Source organism: Podarcis liolepis, assembly GCF_965112155.1.
Source record: "Podarcis liolepis genome assembly, chromosome: 8".
NCBI lineage: Eukaryota > Metazoa > Chordata > Lepidosauria > Squamata > Lacertidae > Podarcis > Podarcis liolepis.
Window position 1 is genome coordinate 46,909,273 of NC_139560.1, and position 15,596 is coordinate 46,924,868.

Genomic DNA, 15,596 nt, shown 5'->3' on the forward strand with positions numbered 1-15,596 from the left:
GGCTGAAACTTGACCTTCACACCTCCCATCCATTAGCCCACAGCCTTGCTTCTTTGTTTCAGCCTCTGTAGGGAAAACACATTTCAGATAAATGGTTGCTAAGGCTTGCTAGATTGAACTGTTACTTTCAAGGCTGGAGCAGACTGCAGAAAGCTCCATTATTTTACTAACAGCTTGGGTTTCAAAATCACAACTAAATTTAATTATTTTTAAAACATTTCAAAATGAAAAGATAGAAGAGATAAAATAAGTGTTTTTGAAAGTATTAACTTTTATAAATAATGAATACGCAAACTTTCTTCCCAGTGATATTTTTTTAAAGTTCCAGTTTCATGTTGGTATCCAGCTAGTGTCACGAACAAGCTATGCCTGTCACTATGATACGTGGGAAGGTTTATTCCCAACCAGAACAGTTTTTACTGTATCCCCTAACAGAATATAGACCGCAAACAACTTTTTTCCCCTAAACACTCTGTGCCGTTGAACCAGCATAGTAAACAGAGGTTTTTTAGAAATGATGCACTGTGTCTTTGGAATAAACTTGGAACCTCTTAAACAGTCCCCGCCCCCCCCCCGCCCCCAACTCCAGTTCGTAACATAGTGTAAGCTCTGTATTTCACCATGCAGTGGGTTCTCACTTGGAGAAGAACTTTTACATACCAAATCGCATTTGCATGCAGGAGATGCTTTTACCAATACTGTTTTGGGCTACTGAAGAATTACAGTAAATAGAACTACAGTGGTACCTCAGGTTATGTACTTAATTCGTTCCGGAGCTCCGTTCTTAACCTGAAACTGTTCTTAACCTGAAGCACCACTTTAGCTAATGGGGCCTCTTGCTGCCGCCGTGCCGCCAGAGCACGATTTCTGTTCTCATCCTGAAGCACTATTTCTGGGTTAGCGGAGTCTGTAACCTGAAGCGTATGTAACCCGAGGTACCACTGTATGTTAGTTAGTCTTTGTTGTTGTTGTATGTTCATGCAGATTTAATGGATCCACCAAATATTATTTCTAGGATTAAATTAAATCTGTAAAGAGTACAGTAAAAAAAAAATACTGAACTTCTGTTTGTGTCTTAGGTAAAAACAATTAAAACAGTTCCATTACTCTATGGCAGAATAAGGAAATTTTTTCTATATGGAGATCATGATGGAGATGTGTATGCTACAGGAGGAGAGGTTCAGATAGCTTTGGTAAGTGAATAGTCAAAAGTTGTAAACTGATTAAGTGATTTAATTATATTAGAGGTAACAATTTCTTTGAAAGTCTTCCATGAAGATTGTATTTTTCGCTCCATAAGATGCACCTTCTCCCGCTGGAGCCTTAGCAACCGGACAGAGCCTGCAGCTCAGTCAGCCTGTATCCAAAGGCAGCAACAGCAGCAGTGAAACTAACCTCATTGGCTTTCCTGGCGGCTGCACCAACAGCCTCCGCTGCTCTTTTCAATGAGCCTCATTCTCCGGCTGCAACATCTGTCTCCCTGGGCAATGTTTGCTCAGACATTACTCGGCTCTGGCGGTAGCCTCTCTCCCTCTCTCTCTCTCTCTCTCTCTCTCTCTCTCTCGCCTGGCATTAAGCCGCAGCAAACTCCTGCTGCAACTACATCCGCTCCCTGGGAGAGAGGATGCCAGGGCAAGGGGGTGGAAAGAGAGAGAGCACTTGTCTAGATCAGGCGTTGTTGTTGTTAATTTGTATACTGCCCTCCATCCAAAGATCACAACATAAAAATGCAAAGCAAAAACAGAGCAAAATTGAAGGTCGACGCCTTGCTTTGCAAACAAAATCCAGATGTGTTGCCTGCCAGCCTTGCTTGCTCACCCAAGGGATAAAGAGACCCGTTTCCTCTACTTCTGGGCAACGTCTCCTTCAGAGCCTTCAGACACACATGGGCATCTGGCAGCTAAGCCTCGGGGTGAGAGGCAAATATATTGTTTGGCGGAAGCTCCCCGTCCCAATTTGACAGAGCATGCGAGGGAGAAAGACCCCCCTCCGCGTTGGCTCCTGGCTGCTCTCATGCAAGTCACAGAGCCCCTCAGATGGAGGGAACTCTAAAGCGTATTCTAAAGCCCTCTCCCCCTGCCTCACCTCTCCTTACCCCCTCGCGCAGGCGCCACCATTAGGACACTTGCACGGGCGACGTGCCACGCCCCTGCCGCCCTGGGAACCAAAGTCCCCAGCTCCTCTGCTGCCAGGGACCACACAGTCACTCCATAAGATGCACAGACATTTCCCCTTTTTAGGAAGAAAAAAGTGTGTCTTATAGAGTGAAAAATACGGTAATTATATGCAAGTCAAACCGATTTCAGCTAAAATTGTTAAAAATTTGTACAAATCTCTAAATGATGCTCAGCTTTTTATTAGCTTGTTTATTATTTGTCTGATTTAGAGATATTAGAGAAAAGATAGCTGCACTTGACCCATTTCACATTTTATTTGATAATAAGGCTTTTAGCCCCTCCATTATAGATAACAGTTCTTTTAACCTACTTTCCTCTCAGATCTTCATATCTCTTAGATAACAGCAAAGAGAGGTGACAGCCCTGTACTTAAGTACTGTACTATATAATATATTATTTTATATTGAATTTAATATAACGTTTAATCCTGCAGTCTCGGGGAGGGTAGCCCAGCTTTTAACCAAGAATCACAGAGCAATTTACAATAGAAAAATACATACCACAGTAGCAAATAAAGCAATAACCACCTCTATACAACCTATGGCTTTTTAAATTAGCCAAAGGCCTGAGAGAAAAGGAACGTTTTTGCCTGGCACCTAAAGTTATATAACAAAGGCACCAGGCGAGCCTCCCTGGGGGGAGCATTCCACAAGCAGGGAGCCACTGCAGAATGTTATGAGTCTCTTGGAAACCCCCTCACAGGCACTGTAGATAGAACCACAATTAATGCTTCAATGGTAGAGAGAGCAAAAGCGCAGCATGGTGGAGGCTAACCTGAGGAGGATTTGGACCCTCCTAATTCCCCTGACTGTGAAAGAATATCAGCCCTGATGCTAGCATAATTCTTTTCCTCTACTTTCCAACCCTGCACCTTCTGCCCTAGCCAACGTGAGATTGGGTAGACTCAGGATTTGTTGGTTCCAGGGGCACAGATTTACCACTTCCAGCCCTCATTGGATTGTTCTGCCCATGATGATATAAAGTTCTATGTATCTGAATCCAGATATAATTTAATTCTATGCTTCCTTATCATTTATAAATAAGTATCTTAACTTTTCAGGAACCCGAGGGACTCTATGATGAAATCAAGGTTATACCAATATGCAAACTTGATCGTTCCGTTTCCAACAAAGCAATGAAGAAATACATTGAAGAGGAAATTTCCAAGTAAGTTTATATAAGCCAATGAAAAGCTAACCTGTTAATTCAAAAATATGCAGGCTGTGTTTATATTTATTAAATTTGTATACCGCCCTTCATCTGTAGATCTCAGAGCAGTTCACAACATTGTTTAAATGAATTAATCTAGCAGATTTAATTGATTAAAGCTTGCAGTGCCAGAAAATGTAAATAATAACTTTTTTTTTTTAATTAGGCTTCCTGATAGGTTGTCAGTAACATGGCCCGATGGAGATGAATTATTACCAAATGAAACTAAGCTTGCAGGAGCTACCATAGGTATGTGTTAATGATAAAGGGCTGGATCTAGAAAGAAGCGACATTCCTCCCACCAGCAGCTCATCATACCTCCTAAAAGGATCCTCCTGAATAATATGAGCTATGGCACAGGAGACTGAGGAGGAAGTGGGGTCATCAATAATCAGGTAGAGGCAACTTCCATGAAGGGAACTAGCACTTATGGAAAGTGTCTCTGCCTGATTTTCAAGCATTTGTCTCTCCCAACACAACACAGAAGAAGAAGAAGAGGAGTTTGGATTTGATATCCCACCTTTCACTCCCTTTAAGGAGTCTCAAAGCAGCTAACATTCTCCTTTCCCTTCCTCCCCCACAACAAACACTCTGTGAGGTGAGTGGGGCTGAGAGACTTCAGAGAAGTGTGACTAGCCCAAGGTCACCCAGCAGCTGCATGTGGAGGAGCGGAGACGTGAGCCCGGTTCCCCAGATTACAAGTCTATCGCTCTTAACCACTACACCACACTGGCTCTTTCAAGAGGGTTCTCTGACTTTTGGAGAGGCTGCTAAGGAGAGAAGGGGGTTGGAATATCATGTTCTACCAATCCACTTCTATGGACCATGTGTGTATCTAATTTGTAGTGTAATTTAAATATTACTTATGAACAAGTGGAGTTTGAAAAGAACTTACACGTGGATGTGTTTAATGTATTTGGGGGGGTCTGTTTTTTTTTTTTTTATAGGAGCACTAAGAATTGAAATATTGAATAAAAAAGGAGAGCCTATGCAAAAGCTTCCAGGGTCAGGTCATGGAGCAGCGAAGAAATTGCTTGTGGAACTTAAGGTCATTTTTCATTGTAAGAATGCAATCTGTTTTCATTAGATTATTTTAAAACATTATTATATTGAGGTTTGATACACTAGCCATTAGAACAGAGCTTTCCAAACATTTCATGTTAGTGACACATTTTTTAGACATGCATCATTTTGTGGCACAGCAATTCAGTTTTACTAGCAAACCAAACTAACCACTTTCTAGTCCCGGGAGGAGCGTGGGAAGCTTTCATGTGACACACCTACACAATGCTGGGGAAACTCAGCCAGATGGGCGGGGTATAAATAATAAATTATTATAATGCAGCTGCCACACTAACGTGTCGCGACACACGGTTTGGAAAGCTCTGCATTAGGATAACACAATGTCTCATGTGTTAAACACTTAAAGTCCTGATGCATTTTAAAATATATTCCTCTAAAGCAGCAGTGGGGAATCTATGGCCTTCCAGGTGTTGTTAGACTCCCACTCCCTAGCTACTAGCCATGCTGACTTAGCCAGCACATTTCAGGCTAGTAATTTTCTTGCAGGCTACTAACTTTAGAGGATTTATTTACAAGATTGTGTTAGCTGTTTCTGGGCAGACTAAAGCAATCAACTATTCTTCAGTGCATCAGTCATGGGCACTTCATTTTTCTTTGCTACATTTTGTGAGGGTAAGGACAGAAGGAGCAACACTGGAAAAAGAATATAAAATTGTGCATTGTATAGGTTCCTATATTCCCATATTTAAGCAGCAGTCTGGTGCTCACTTATTTGGAAGAAAGTTCTCATTGAACTCAAGTGGATATACTTCTAAGTAAATTGGATTGTGCTGTTAACATTGCAGACTCACGGGTGCTCGTAGTAAGAAAGACCCTATACAGAAATATATTTAAAATATATCCTTTGTAGGAAAAAAATAAAAGGAAAGTATGCAAAATGTATACAGTATTACTAAGAGATGCAAGGCTTAATTATGAGAATGAAACAACATTAATACTATGTTTAGTTGCTAATTAACATTATTTAGTGGCCAAATTTGCACCAACCTTTAGGAAACATGAAGAAATAGCAATAGGAAACTTTTAAGTCATGCTTTAAAAATTCATCATTCATTTAATTTTCCTAGAATTCAGTCAGCCTATCTGGAAAGGGACGACCTTCCTCACCCCAAGTTCCAGATGGAGCTGGGATGCAAAGTATGGTTATTTTTGACCTTGTGCAAAGGCACAAGGGGCGAGAGGAAGATTAGGCTCCTAGCAACTACCATTTTTCATTCAGCTACGAAGGCGTTCAAAAAAGTAGTGAATCTCTACATTTCCTGCCAGCTGCCTAATTTTCTAATCCTGTTGGTTTCCATTAGGGGACATTTAAGCAAAATCAGTGTCATTTTAAATAACATGGCTGGGGCTGAATCAAGCCTACATCACTTTAAATTTAGTTCTCAGTTCACCTTCACCAAACTGTTAATGTAGGGGTGGTTATCCCCTGACTTGGAGGCCTTATCTGGCACCCCCCCCCAAGAGCACCAGTTTTGAAGACAGCAACAAAACTAGTGTGGGGTTGTTTTTTTAAGTAGACACAGCACTGGTGTGGGCAGAGTAACCCCTTATTTAGTTACCTTAATATTATTATTAAAATACACATATATCCTGTATTATTTGTTTGCAACCTAATGCATTTAAAGATACCTTAGCACAATTTTTATATGTGTTTTCTTTCTTCCCCCTATTTAAGCCCATGATGGAGATAAGGAAATCATTTCTCATATCAGTCAGCATGGGGGTAAATGGCCTTATTGGTTCAAAAAAATGGGTGAGTGTTTTTGCTTTAAATCTACCTTACAGTTGAGCAATATTTTGATTATTTCATTTAAAATTTTGTTTCTGATTATACACAGAAAATATTACTATACTTGGGTCCTACACATTGAAACTGCAAGTGGTGTTGAATGAAAGCAATGCAGTAAGACCTCTTCCATCAGAAACATTTAAATTTAATATAATAGGTAAGGTTAATACTGTTGTTGTATTTTAACCAGTCAGCCTGTTCTTTGCATGCAGAAGTTAGCTGTGACACACTCAGTAAAATACTATTTTTCTATTTAAAGTTGGATTAAATGTTGAAAACGTTATTGAAAGTGTTAATAAAATATAAATGAGTTGAAGCATTCAGGCTGTATTCAGATGGGTGAAGAATGACTAGAATTAATCCACTAAACAGTTTCATTGTAATAACATTGTTTTCCTCCCCATCTACCTCAGAGGGCAAGCCTCAGAAGTTTTCAATAGGCCTTTTGGATCTCCCATTTCGAGTTGGGCATCCATTCAATATTCCTCTAGATGTCCAGGATGAATTTGGTCATGCTACTCATCTGACGGATGATATTGTGCCAATTCTTGAGGCTAGGTAACTGTCATTTTAATTATTTTGTTTATTTAGTATTCTTAAATAAAGATTTGTATTTTCTCTGTTTTCCCCAATCCAGTGGGTCCCAAATAAATGTTGTGCACACACAGCTAGGTGCTTTTATTTCAGAAATTAGTGATCTGTCTCCTTTGCACCAAAAACTAAGAAATCGTCTCTTGAATTATTACACAGTTTTGAGGTTACATGGTGTTAATGTTGGAGGAGGTTACAGGTGCTTGCTGTATCACAACTGAGGCTTTTTACCCATGGAAAATGAATGGAGTTCTTAAACTGGGATTTTTCACAGTAGTTTTAACATGGAAGGATTCTGTATGCTGATGGGAGGTTCCTCCCATCTAGTTCAGGAGAAAAGACTAATTTCATTAGAAGGAGCAGTGTCTCAGTATTTTTCTTGCCTACAGTGAAAAGCAGTGATGCTAGACAGTGATCTATTGAGAATATACAGGAGTGAGACAATATTTCAGGTATCTTGGGTTAAGAGGATGTGTCCCTAAAATATGGAATTAAGCCATAATCTACCTATTTAACTGAAATGTCTATCATTCTTTTGAGCTGTCTTATACAGTGTACAAAGTGCAGTGCCCCCCCCAAAAAAAACTAGGCAATTTGAATATTTTGCAGCAGTGCCCAATCTGGACAGGGTGTTATCATTCCCAAACCAAGAAAATAATGTTGGATTGACCCATAAGAGTTATTTCTGATCATAGACAGACACCTGGGCCCTGGGCCTTTAATTTTCCTCTGGTGGGGAGTTGTTCCCCATAGTCATCCTGACAGAAAAGGTAAAGGGACCCCTGACAGTTAAGTCCAGTCGCGAATGACTCTGGGGTTGCGGTGCTTATCTCGCTTTACAGGCCGAGGGAGCCAGCGTTTGTCTGCTCCGCAGACAGTTTTTCCAAGTCATGTGGCCAGCATGACTAAGCCGCTTCTGGCACAACGGAACACCATCACCAGAGCAGTGCACGGAAACACCATTTACCTTCCCGCCAGAACAGTACCTATTAATCTACTTGCACTTTTTGGCGTGCTTTCGAACTGCTAGGTTGGCAGGAGCTAGGACCGAGCAATGGGAGCTCACCCCATCACGGGGATTCGAACTGCCAACCTTTTGATCAGCAAGCCCAAGGCTTAGTGGTTTAGACCACGGTGCCACCCGCGTCCTGATAGTAGCCCTCTCTTTTCTGTGCAATGTTAAAATAGCAAGTCCACAGTTTTGCATTTTGCTTATTCCTTACTTTTGGGCTGATCCACAGTAGAGGTTTCAGAAGCTTCTGGAATTTTAGTCTTCTGAAGTGAATGAGAAGGGTCACTCATCATCACATAATATTCTGTATATTCAGAAAGAGCCCTCATGGGTAACTCCACATTATGTATTATTTAGTTGCAATTTTAAAATGGTCACTTTAGTTCTTAAAATTATTTTCACTTGTGTTTGTAGTGGCTTAACATTACAGTATGAAGAAATAGATAAAGGACCAAATTGTGCCATTAAGGGTGTAACTGCTAAAGGCCTGGTAAACAATTGCCAGGGAAAGGTAAGATGAATTATGGCAAAAATGCATTGTTTACTTTTAATAAATATGTGGCTGCATACTTGTTTTCTAAAGAATCGTAGTTGTTTTTCATAAGAATTAAAATATTTATCTAAAATATTTTCTATTCAATTATTAGAGTATTATTAGAGTATCTATTCAATTATGTAGAGTATTAAGTCAAGTAGTGTAGAAGTCCTTCAAGTCTAAGGGTGGGCTGTTGCCCCAGCTCACATTTTCTGGAGGGGGCACAACTAGGCGCCCCCACAACAGGCTCCCATCAGAACCTGGCTTTGGCGTGCGAGGCAGCTTCCTCGTGCCCAGCCTCAGCTCTGCTTCAACTCCACATCCAGGTCACGTTTGACCCTGGGAAAGAGTGGGGAGTCCATGGCACAGAGCTGCCGCCCCTCTCCTCACCGAGTGTGCCCCCCACGGCAGCTCCATCCCCAAGTCAGCCCTGACCAGAGAAGACAAAAGACTGTGGGCGCATGTGGCACCCAGCCATGGCACCACCATCCCCAGGTCAAGCCTGACCCAAGGGGCAGAGTGAGGCTATGAGGCGTCAGCCTGGCAGCTCCGACAGAGGGTGGGTGGCAATGCTGTCACCAACTCTCCTGGACTGTGGTGAGTGAGTGCGCCCCCTGCCCCATTTTGTGAGGCAAGCCTCAGGGAGCTTCCTCTGTGCCCTGCCCCCCCCCCCCCCGTCCACCTTCCCTGGGTGCAATTTCCTTACCACTGTTTCAAGTACCACTTACTTATGTTGGGATTACTGTAAGTGTGTCTTAATGTAGGATTTTGAAATAGAAGGAGCCTCAGTTAAGAACCTCAGTTAAGTAGCTGAGGGTATTAGACAAGAGTAAAGATTAAAAGTGGAACATTTTAAGTCATTTCCTAGGGGGTGGAAATATATAATTGCTTTACAGGATTATTCACTTTGAAAACTGAACAAAAAAAAATCATGGGCATTATTTAACATTGACTTTTAAAATCATATTTTTCAATAGAACTTCAATCTGAAAGTTACTCTTCCTGGCCTGAAGGAGGAATCCCAAATTTTGAAAATTAAACTTCTTCCAGGTTAGTGAAATGTTTGAAACATATGACTTCATTAATGTGATCCACTTTACATGGGCCTGTCCTTGAATTTGGTCTAGAAGCTGCAGCTGGTAAAAAATACTTCTGCTCTCTGGGACAACCTATTGGTAGCATGTCACTGCCAATTTGTTAATAAGCTAGATTCAAGATTTTACTACTGTTATATAGGGCCCTTTATACTTCTGGACCAGGGTATCAAAGAAGCTATCTATCTTCCTACATCACACCCCAATTAGTTACATGTCTTGATGAAGATCTATTGATGATATAAGATGCCCCTACAGTAAAGTTGTGGTACCCGGCTCTGGAATTCTCTTCCTTTGAACTGAAGTAAGCCCCAATGTTGTTTTTGATGCTTGCTGGAATATTTTCTTTTCTACCAACCCTTTCCAAATGAGTCTATTGCTGCAGGTTTAATTCTGGTTGTTCTTTATTTAATGCTATTTCATGATCCATATCAGGTTTTATATTTCATTTCTGTATTCCACTCTGGTGATTGTTGAATGGTTTATTAAAAAATGAAAGTCTCTATGGAAGTTTTTTTAAAAAGTTTGAATTAAATAAAAATAGGTGTCTGTTCTGGAGCCATAATCAGATGTAACATGGTATTATGTGGTCTCATCCCATAAGGTATACCTCAGAACCAGTTTCTCTTAAACGTAATTTTGAGGGGAGATTCCCCCCCCCCCAACATAATATTAATCCAATTTATGCCTTAAGTGATGATACCATAAATGTTACCTTCTGTACAATTAAATTGGTGTTTTCAGTTCCATTGAATAAAAACTTGGAAATTATTCTTAAAACTTGCTGTATAGCAATTTTTTAAAAAAAATGTTTTTGACTTTTTTAAAGCTGTCTTGGTTGCTTGTTTTGAAAACAGAAACTAAAGTTTAATTTATAAACAGGTCCACCATGGCAGCTAAATGTCAAACCAGACTCTGACACATTGAAAATTGAAAATGGAACAGCATTTCCTTTCCAGGTTGAAGTGGTGGATGAAGTAGGCAACATAACAGCACAACCAAAACTAATAGTTCATTGCAAGGTAGGTCAACAGCTTCTGTTCTTCTTCTTTAAAAAATATAACATTAGTGCAATTGGACAATTGGACTAGTGCAGTTATCTCAGTATTATATTACTGAAAAATTGCCTCTGACACTGCATACGAGCATAAAAAATTCGAGGGTAGAGGCCCATCCTTCCTCAGAAATGAATTAGAGATTGTCTTCCTTGCCCCCTCGCTTCATTTTTCAGCGGGAACTCACCGGAACTCAGTTCCAGCACCTCTCAGGTGGGCCCCATTGCCATTATAAGAGAACTAGGGAGGTGTTCATGGTAAGTTCCAGCACCACTTTTTCTAGAAAAATAGCATTGCAAATCCATTCATCAAACGCTTTCCTTGTATCAGGGTAATTTTAAATATGCCATAGTTAACTACTATGTTAAAAATATTTTTATAAGTTACTGTGCAATTGAAGTTTGCAGTTACATTTTTTTTTATATTTAAACCCCTGAGCAGATTTTTGCTTTTACTTTCTTCCTTCGAGTGAAAATGTTCTCAGGTGGAATGAGATTTCCATTTGATGCTTGAAGGCAGGATTGCAGGTGATTAAGGGGGCTTTGCTCATATCCAACTAGTCCCTTCCAGGTTACTTCTGCCTTCGCTCTGGAGAGCCTGTGTCCCACGCTATTTAGCTTTGCTCAGACTTGTGCTTCTTGTGTGCTGTTGTGTTAGTTCTCAGTGGTGTTTGTTTGGTGTCTGTTGCTGTTGTTTCTTGGAAACAGTAGCGTCTGATTTTCTATGCAGTTTTTTCTGCATTGATGCATTTCGCTGCTCTGCGGTGCTCCCTGTTTGCTTGAAGGGATTTACAGTGGTGCCTCGCAAGACGAAAAGAATCCATTCTGTGATTCTCTTCGTCTAGCGGTTTTTTCATCTTGCGAAGCAAGCCCATTGACGGATTAGCGCTATTAGCGGCTTTTAGTGGCTTATCAGCTTATCGGATCAGCTGATAAGCGGCTTAGCGGCTCAGAAAAAGGGGGGGAGGAAAAAAACCCGCAGGAATTTGCAAGACATTTTCGTCTTGCGAAGCAAGCCCATAGGAAATTCATTTTGCGAAGCACCTCCAAAACGGAAAACCCTTTCGTCTAGCGGGTTTTCCGTCTTGCGAGGCATTTGTCTTGCGGGGCACCACTGTATTTTGGTTTCAGGGGTTGACTTGTGTCCTTTGTGCTTTGGCTTGGTGCTACTACTTATTTAATAACTTGAGATTAGATTAATTAATTATAGTACAGGAAGTACTAGAGTTTTAATTTTATGTGGTGTGGCACTTTGAATCTCTCACAAAGAACACAAATGGGCTTGAATTAACATAATTTATAAAGATGTTATTCAAATTAGCTTTTGTGATAGGCGGTCATGGAAATTTCTTAATAAAAATTATTTTTCCTTTTCTTTATGACAAAACTCCCCCCAAAGTACTTCAATTATTTCTGAGATTTTTATTCCATTACTCGGTACCTTTATCCAAGGGGTAGGGAACTGTGATCCTCCAAGTTTTTATATCCGGCCCTCAGGACACTCCCCTGGCCACCACACAGTTCACTGGCTCCCTCCCTGCTTTCTTTGAATGCTTTTGCCTGGCTGAAATGTGTCATTGCATTGGAATCATGCCTCTTGCTTGCTTGGATAGAAGATACAGTGTGTCTCTGTGTGGGACATAGCATACTGTACAAAGTGTCTCATCCATTACTCTGCCTACTTTTGCCCCTTGCCCTGCCTGCTTTCCCCCTCTTGACCCTACCCATCAATAGCATGCAGCCCTCAGAAGGGTTGAAAATGGGGAAATCCAACCCTCAGGCTGAAAAAGGTTCTCAACCCCTGCTTTGTGCCCACCTATTGATATGAAAATTCTTATTTATGATGGGATTGTTTTAGTTTTCAGGAGCTCCAGGCCTTCCTGTATATGCTGTGGATTGCAGCAGTGGTGGGATAAATATCTTAACTGGACCAGTTCTGCATGTAGAGAATATAAAGAAAGATCAGATGCTTAAAGCAAGGTTTGAAATACCTGTAAGTTGAAATAGCTGTAATGTTTTTGCTACTTGTTGCCATTTAGTGATCTATGGCACTTGAATGCTCTAATTTCCATTGGTTGAGATGTGGGCAATATTGCTGCATGAAATTCTTTCCACAGGTGGCTGGATCAGTGGAAGTGACCCTATCTTACTCTGTATGTAGTTGCCTTTATATTCTTCTGGATTACCGATATCTTTGAATAATGAGAAATTGGTTGTCCTTGATAAATATGATTAGGCATTTCCAACCTATTTCACCCCTCATTTAGATCAAAAGACCCTCAGAACCCCAGGACCATCTAGCATGAACTGAAGGGGCCTGATGAGCCCCTTATTTTTAAACTAGAAAGTTCAGGATTTCTCTCTTCACAGGGGTTGCTTGTATACACATACAACACATCTAAAAAATCTCTCCTTTGTAATCCATCACCTACTATGAACTTCATTTCTCATTTGAGTATCAGATGTTTCTAAGTGCTATTAGCTTCCTGTACTGCTCAAAGGCAGGACACACTGTAACTTCAAAGAAAGCTATTCTCTCCCTTCCTCAGCTTATTCCTTGCCTCCAAATCACTTGATTCAGCTTTTCTTGCTGACTTTCATTTGTAATTTTCCCAGTCTCCCATATTGGCTAGTCTAGTGTGTGTAGTTTTTTATTTTATTTCTATCCAATTTGTTGGCCTTCTTTCTGGCAATATCTTCCTTTGGTCTTCAGAACATAACATGGTAAGAAAATAAAATGATAAACATAAGACAAGTTTGCTGGATCAGGCCAGTGGCCTGTCTAGCCCAGCATCCTTTTCTCGCACTCGCCAACCAGATGCTTGTGGGAAGTTTGCAAGTGGGACAGGAGTGCAACAGCAGTCTGGCCACCTGTGACTGCCAGCATGTGGCATCTCCATCCCCATCATTCTGCCCGGAGACTAAGGTCCAGCACCAAGGGCCTTCTGGTGGTTTCCTCACTGTGAGAAGCCAAGCTACAGGAACCAGGCAGAAGGCCTTCTCGGTAGTGGCACCCACCCTGTGGAACGCCTCCCACCACATGTCAAAGAGAAAAACAACTACCAGACTTTTGGAAGACATCTGAAGGCAGCCCTGTTTAGGGAAGTTTTTAATGTTTGACGGACTATTGTATTTTAATATTTTGTTGGAAGCCGCCCAGAGTGGCTGGAGAAACCCAGCCAAATGAGCGGGGTATAAATAATATATTATTATTATTATTATTATTATTATTATTATTATTATTCAGAAGCATACTGACCAATATAGAGATAAAGTTACCATGAGGTTAGATTGCGGTATATCAGTGTAAGTGTATCTGTGAAGTGCTACAGTTCCAGTTACTTCTTCTGTTTTCCTTTCTCCTTTTTATTATTAGAGTTGTAAAAGTGTACCACCATTGGAGAAGACTATTAAATTGCTTCCCAGTAGATCTGTTGCAAGATTACAAATTTTTAGCATCGAGGGAGAAAAAGCTATGCAGATCCAACACCAGGATGAAATTAACTGGGTTGCAGGTGATGTGATGCAGAATCTCATCTTCCACATGTATGATGAAGGGGACAGAGAAATATTAATCACTCCCACGCTGGCCGAAAAAGTTAAGGTTGGTATGATTCAACATAAACATTAGTTTTGTGATCAGGCAGTACTGTATTAAGGAGAAGAGGAAAGGTTACCATAACAAAAATACTATAAAAAGAAAATGTTTGCTTTGTTTACATCAGTATTTCCATTGCTTTTTTGAAGGAATTCAACCTAAGCTGTGTGAGAAAGTGGGATATATCATGGCATCTGAAAGGCACATTTTCCATAGTTGTTCCATAGTTTATTCACATAATTCAGATTTCTAGGCTTCCTCAGGGGGAGTAACAACAGACATATGTATATGCTCCTAGGCCATCAAACCATGCTTCTGAATAGGACTCAACCATGAGTTAAAATAACACTAAGAAATTTAAATTATGGCTGAAAATATACAGAGAGAATAGCATGTATTGAGAGCCAGTGTAATATAGAAGACTAGCTGGGCCAGTCATCACCTTTCAACCTAACAGGGCTCTTGTGAGGCTAACACAGACAAGGGGAGAAGCATGTACTGTTTCTCACTTGGAGCTCCTTGGAGGAAAGATAACTTAATTATAGTAGTGTGGGACGTCTTCCCAACTCAGAAGCTCCACAAATTCATTGTGCCAGTGGAATACAGCAGTATCTGCCAAGCATTTTGACATGGTTTGAAAGTGAATAGCTGTGAAGAAATCCCGGAGTTTAGGGAAAGTCATTGTATATCAGGTGGACAAGAGGCTGTACTATGGCCATTTTAAAAAATTTCTGCGCAAGGTTGAAAGTCTAAATTTTTAGCTCTAGTTTTGTTCCACACAGAATTTAAGCTTTGATCAGAGAGCCACAAAACTAGAAATTCAAGCATAACAGGAGTTCAAATGAAGGCTTTTATTTATGTTAATAATTCAACCATTTCCACTACTTTTTGTATATCAGTGAAGAGTGCACTTGGCAATCATGTTTATGAATATCAAACCAAAGTGAACATTTAAGGGACATTTTGCAGTGTACTGATGGGAGTAAAATATCAGAGATTTTAAAATTGAATGCTTTTAGGCAGCAGAGTCATATAAGATGAACAAACACTGGACAACTACTCCAGTGATCTACCTTCTCTCTAAATACTGGTGTTGACCTATAAAATGCTAAACGGTCAGCATCTAGCAAATACCAGGGACCACTGGCCCATGTTCCATCATGAACTTTAAGACTAAACATAGTCCTTTCTGACACCCACCACCCCACAATCAATCATCTGTTCCACAGGTGATAATAGCCAGATCTTTGCAGGCAGAAATGCATGTAGAAGCTTCTGATATGTAAGAGGAATGTGGACTCCTAGCTGTGTATGGGATGATGGGCAGGAGTGCAGTCTCTCTGCAGAGCTTAGACAAAATACATATAGAATGAGGGTAGAAATGTCAGTAAGGCTGCTCATGCCACAGATCTTCTCTTGCCTCAAATCTTGTCTACTCTATGACAACTTACATG

General features: G+C 40.6%; 1 protein-coding gene across 1 annotated transcript in view; it reads left to right on the forward strand.

Moving 5' to 3' along the window:
* Window positions 1-15,596, forward strand: part of SMCHD1 (structural maintenance of chromosomes flexible hinge domain containing 1) — a 68,373-nt gene that overhangs the window by 14,413 nt on the left and 38,364 nt on the right. Inside the window, exons 14-25 of the mRNA XM_083518459.1 lie at window positions 1,080-1,193; window positions 3,238-3,344; window positions 3,553-3,635; window positions 4,334-4,447; window positions 6,145-6,222; window positions 6,308-6,415; window positions 6,672-6,816; window positions 8,276-8,372; window positions 9,374-9,446; window positions 10,373-10,512; window positions 12,403-12,537; window positions 13,921-14,148. Coding sequence (XP_083374585.1) covers window positions 1,080-1,193; window positions 3,238-3,344; window positions 3,553-3,635; window positions 4,334-4,447; window positions 6,145-6,222; window positions 6,308-6,415; window positions 6,672-6,816; window positions 8,276-8,372; window positions 9,374-9,446; window positions 10,373-10,512; window positions 12,403-12,537; window positions 13,921-14,148 — 1,422 coding nt within the window. The remainder of the gene's footprint in view (window positions 1-1,079; window positions 1,194-3,237; window positions 3,345-3,552; window positions 3,636-4,333; window positions 4,448-6,144; window positions 6,223-6,307; window positions 6,416-6,671; window positions 6,817-8,275; window positions 8,373-9,373; window positions 9,447-10,372; window positions 10,513-12,402; window positions 12,538-13,920; window positions 14,149-15,596) is intronic.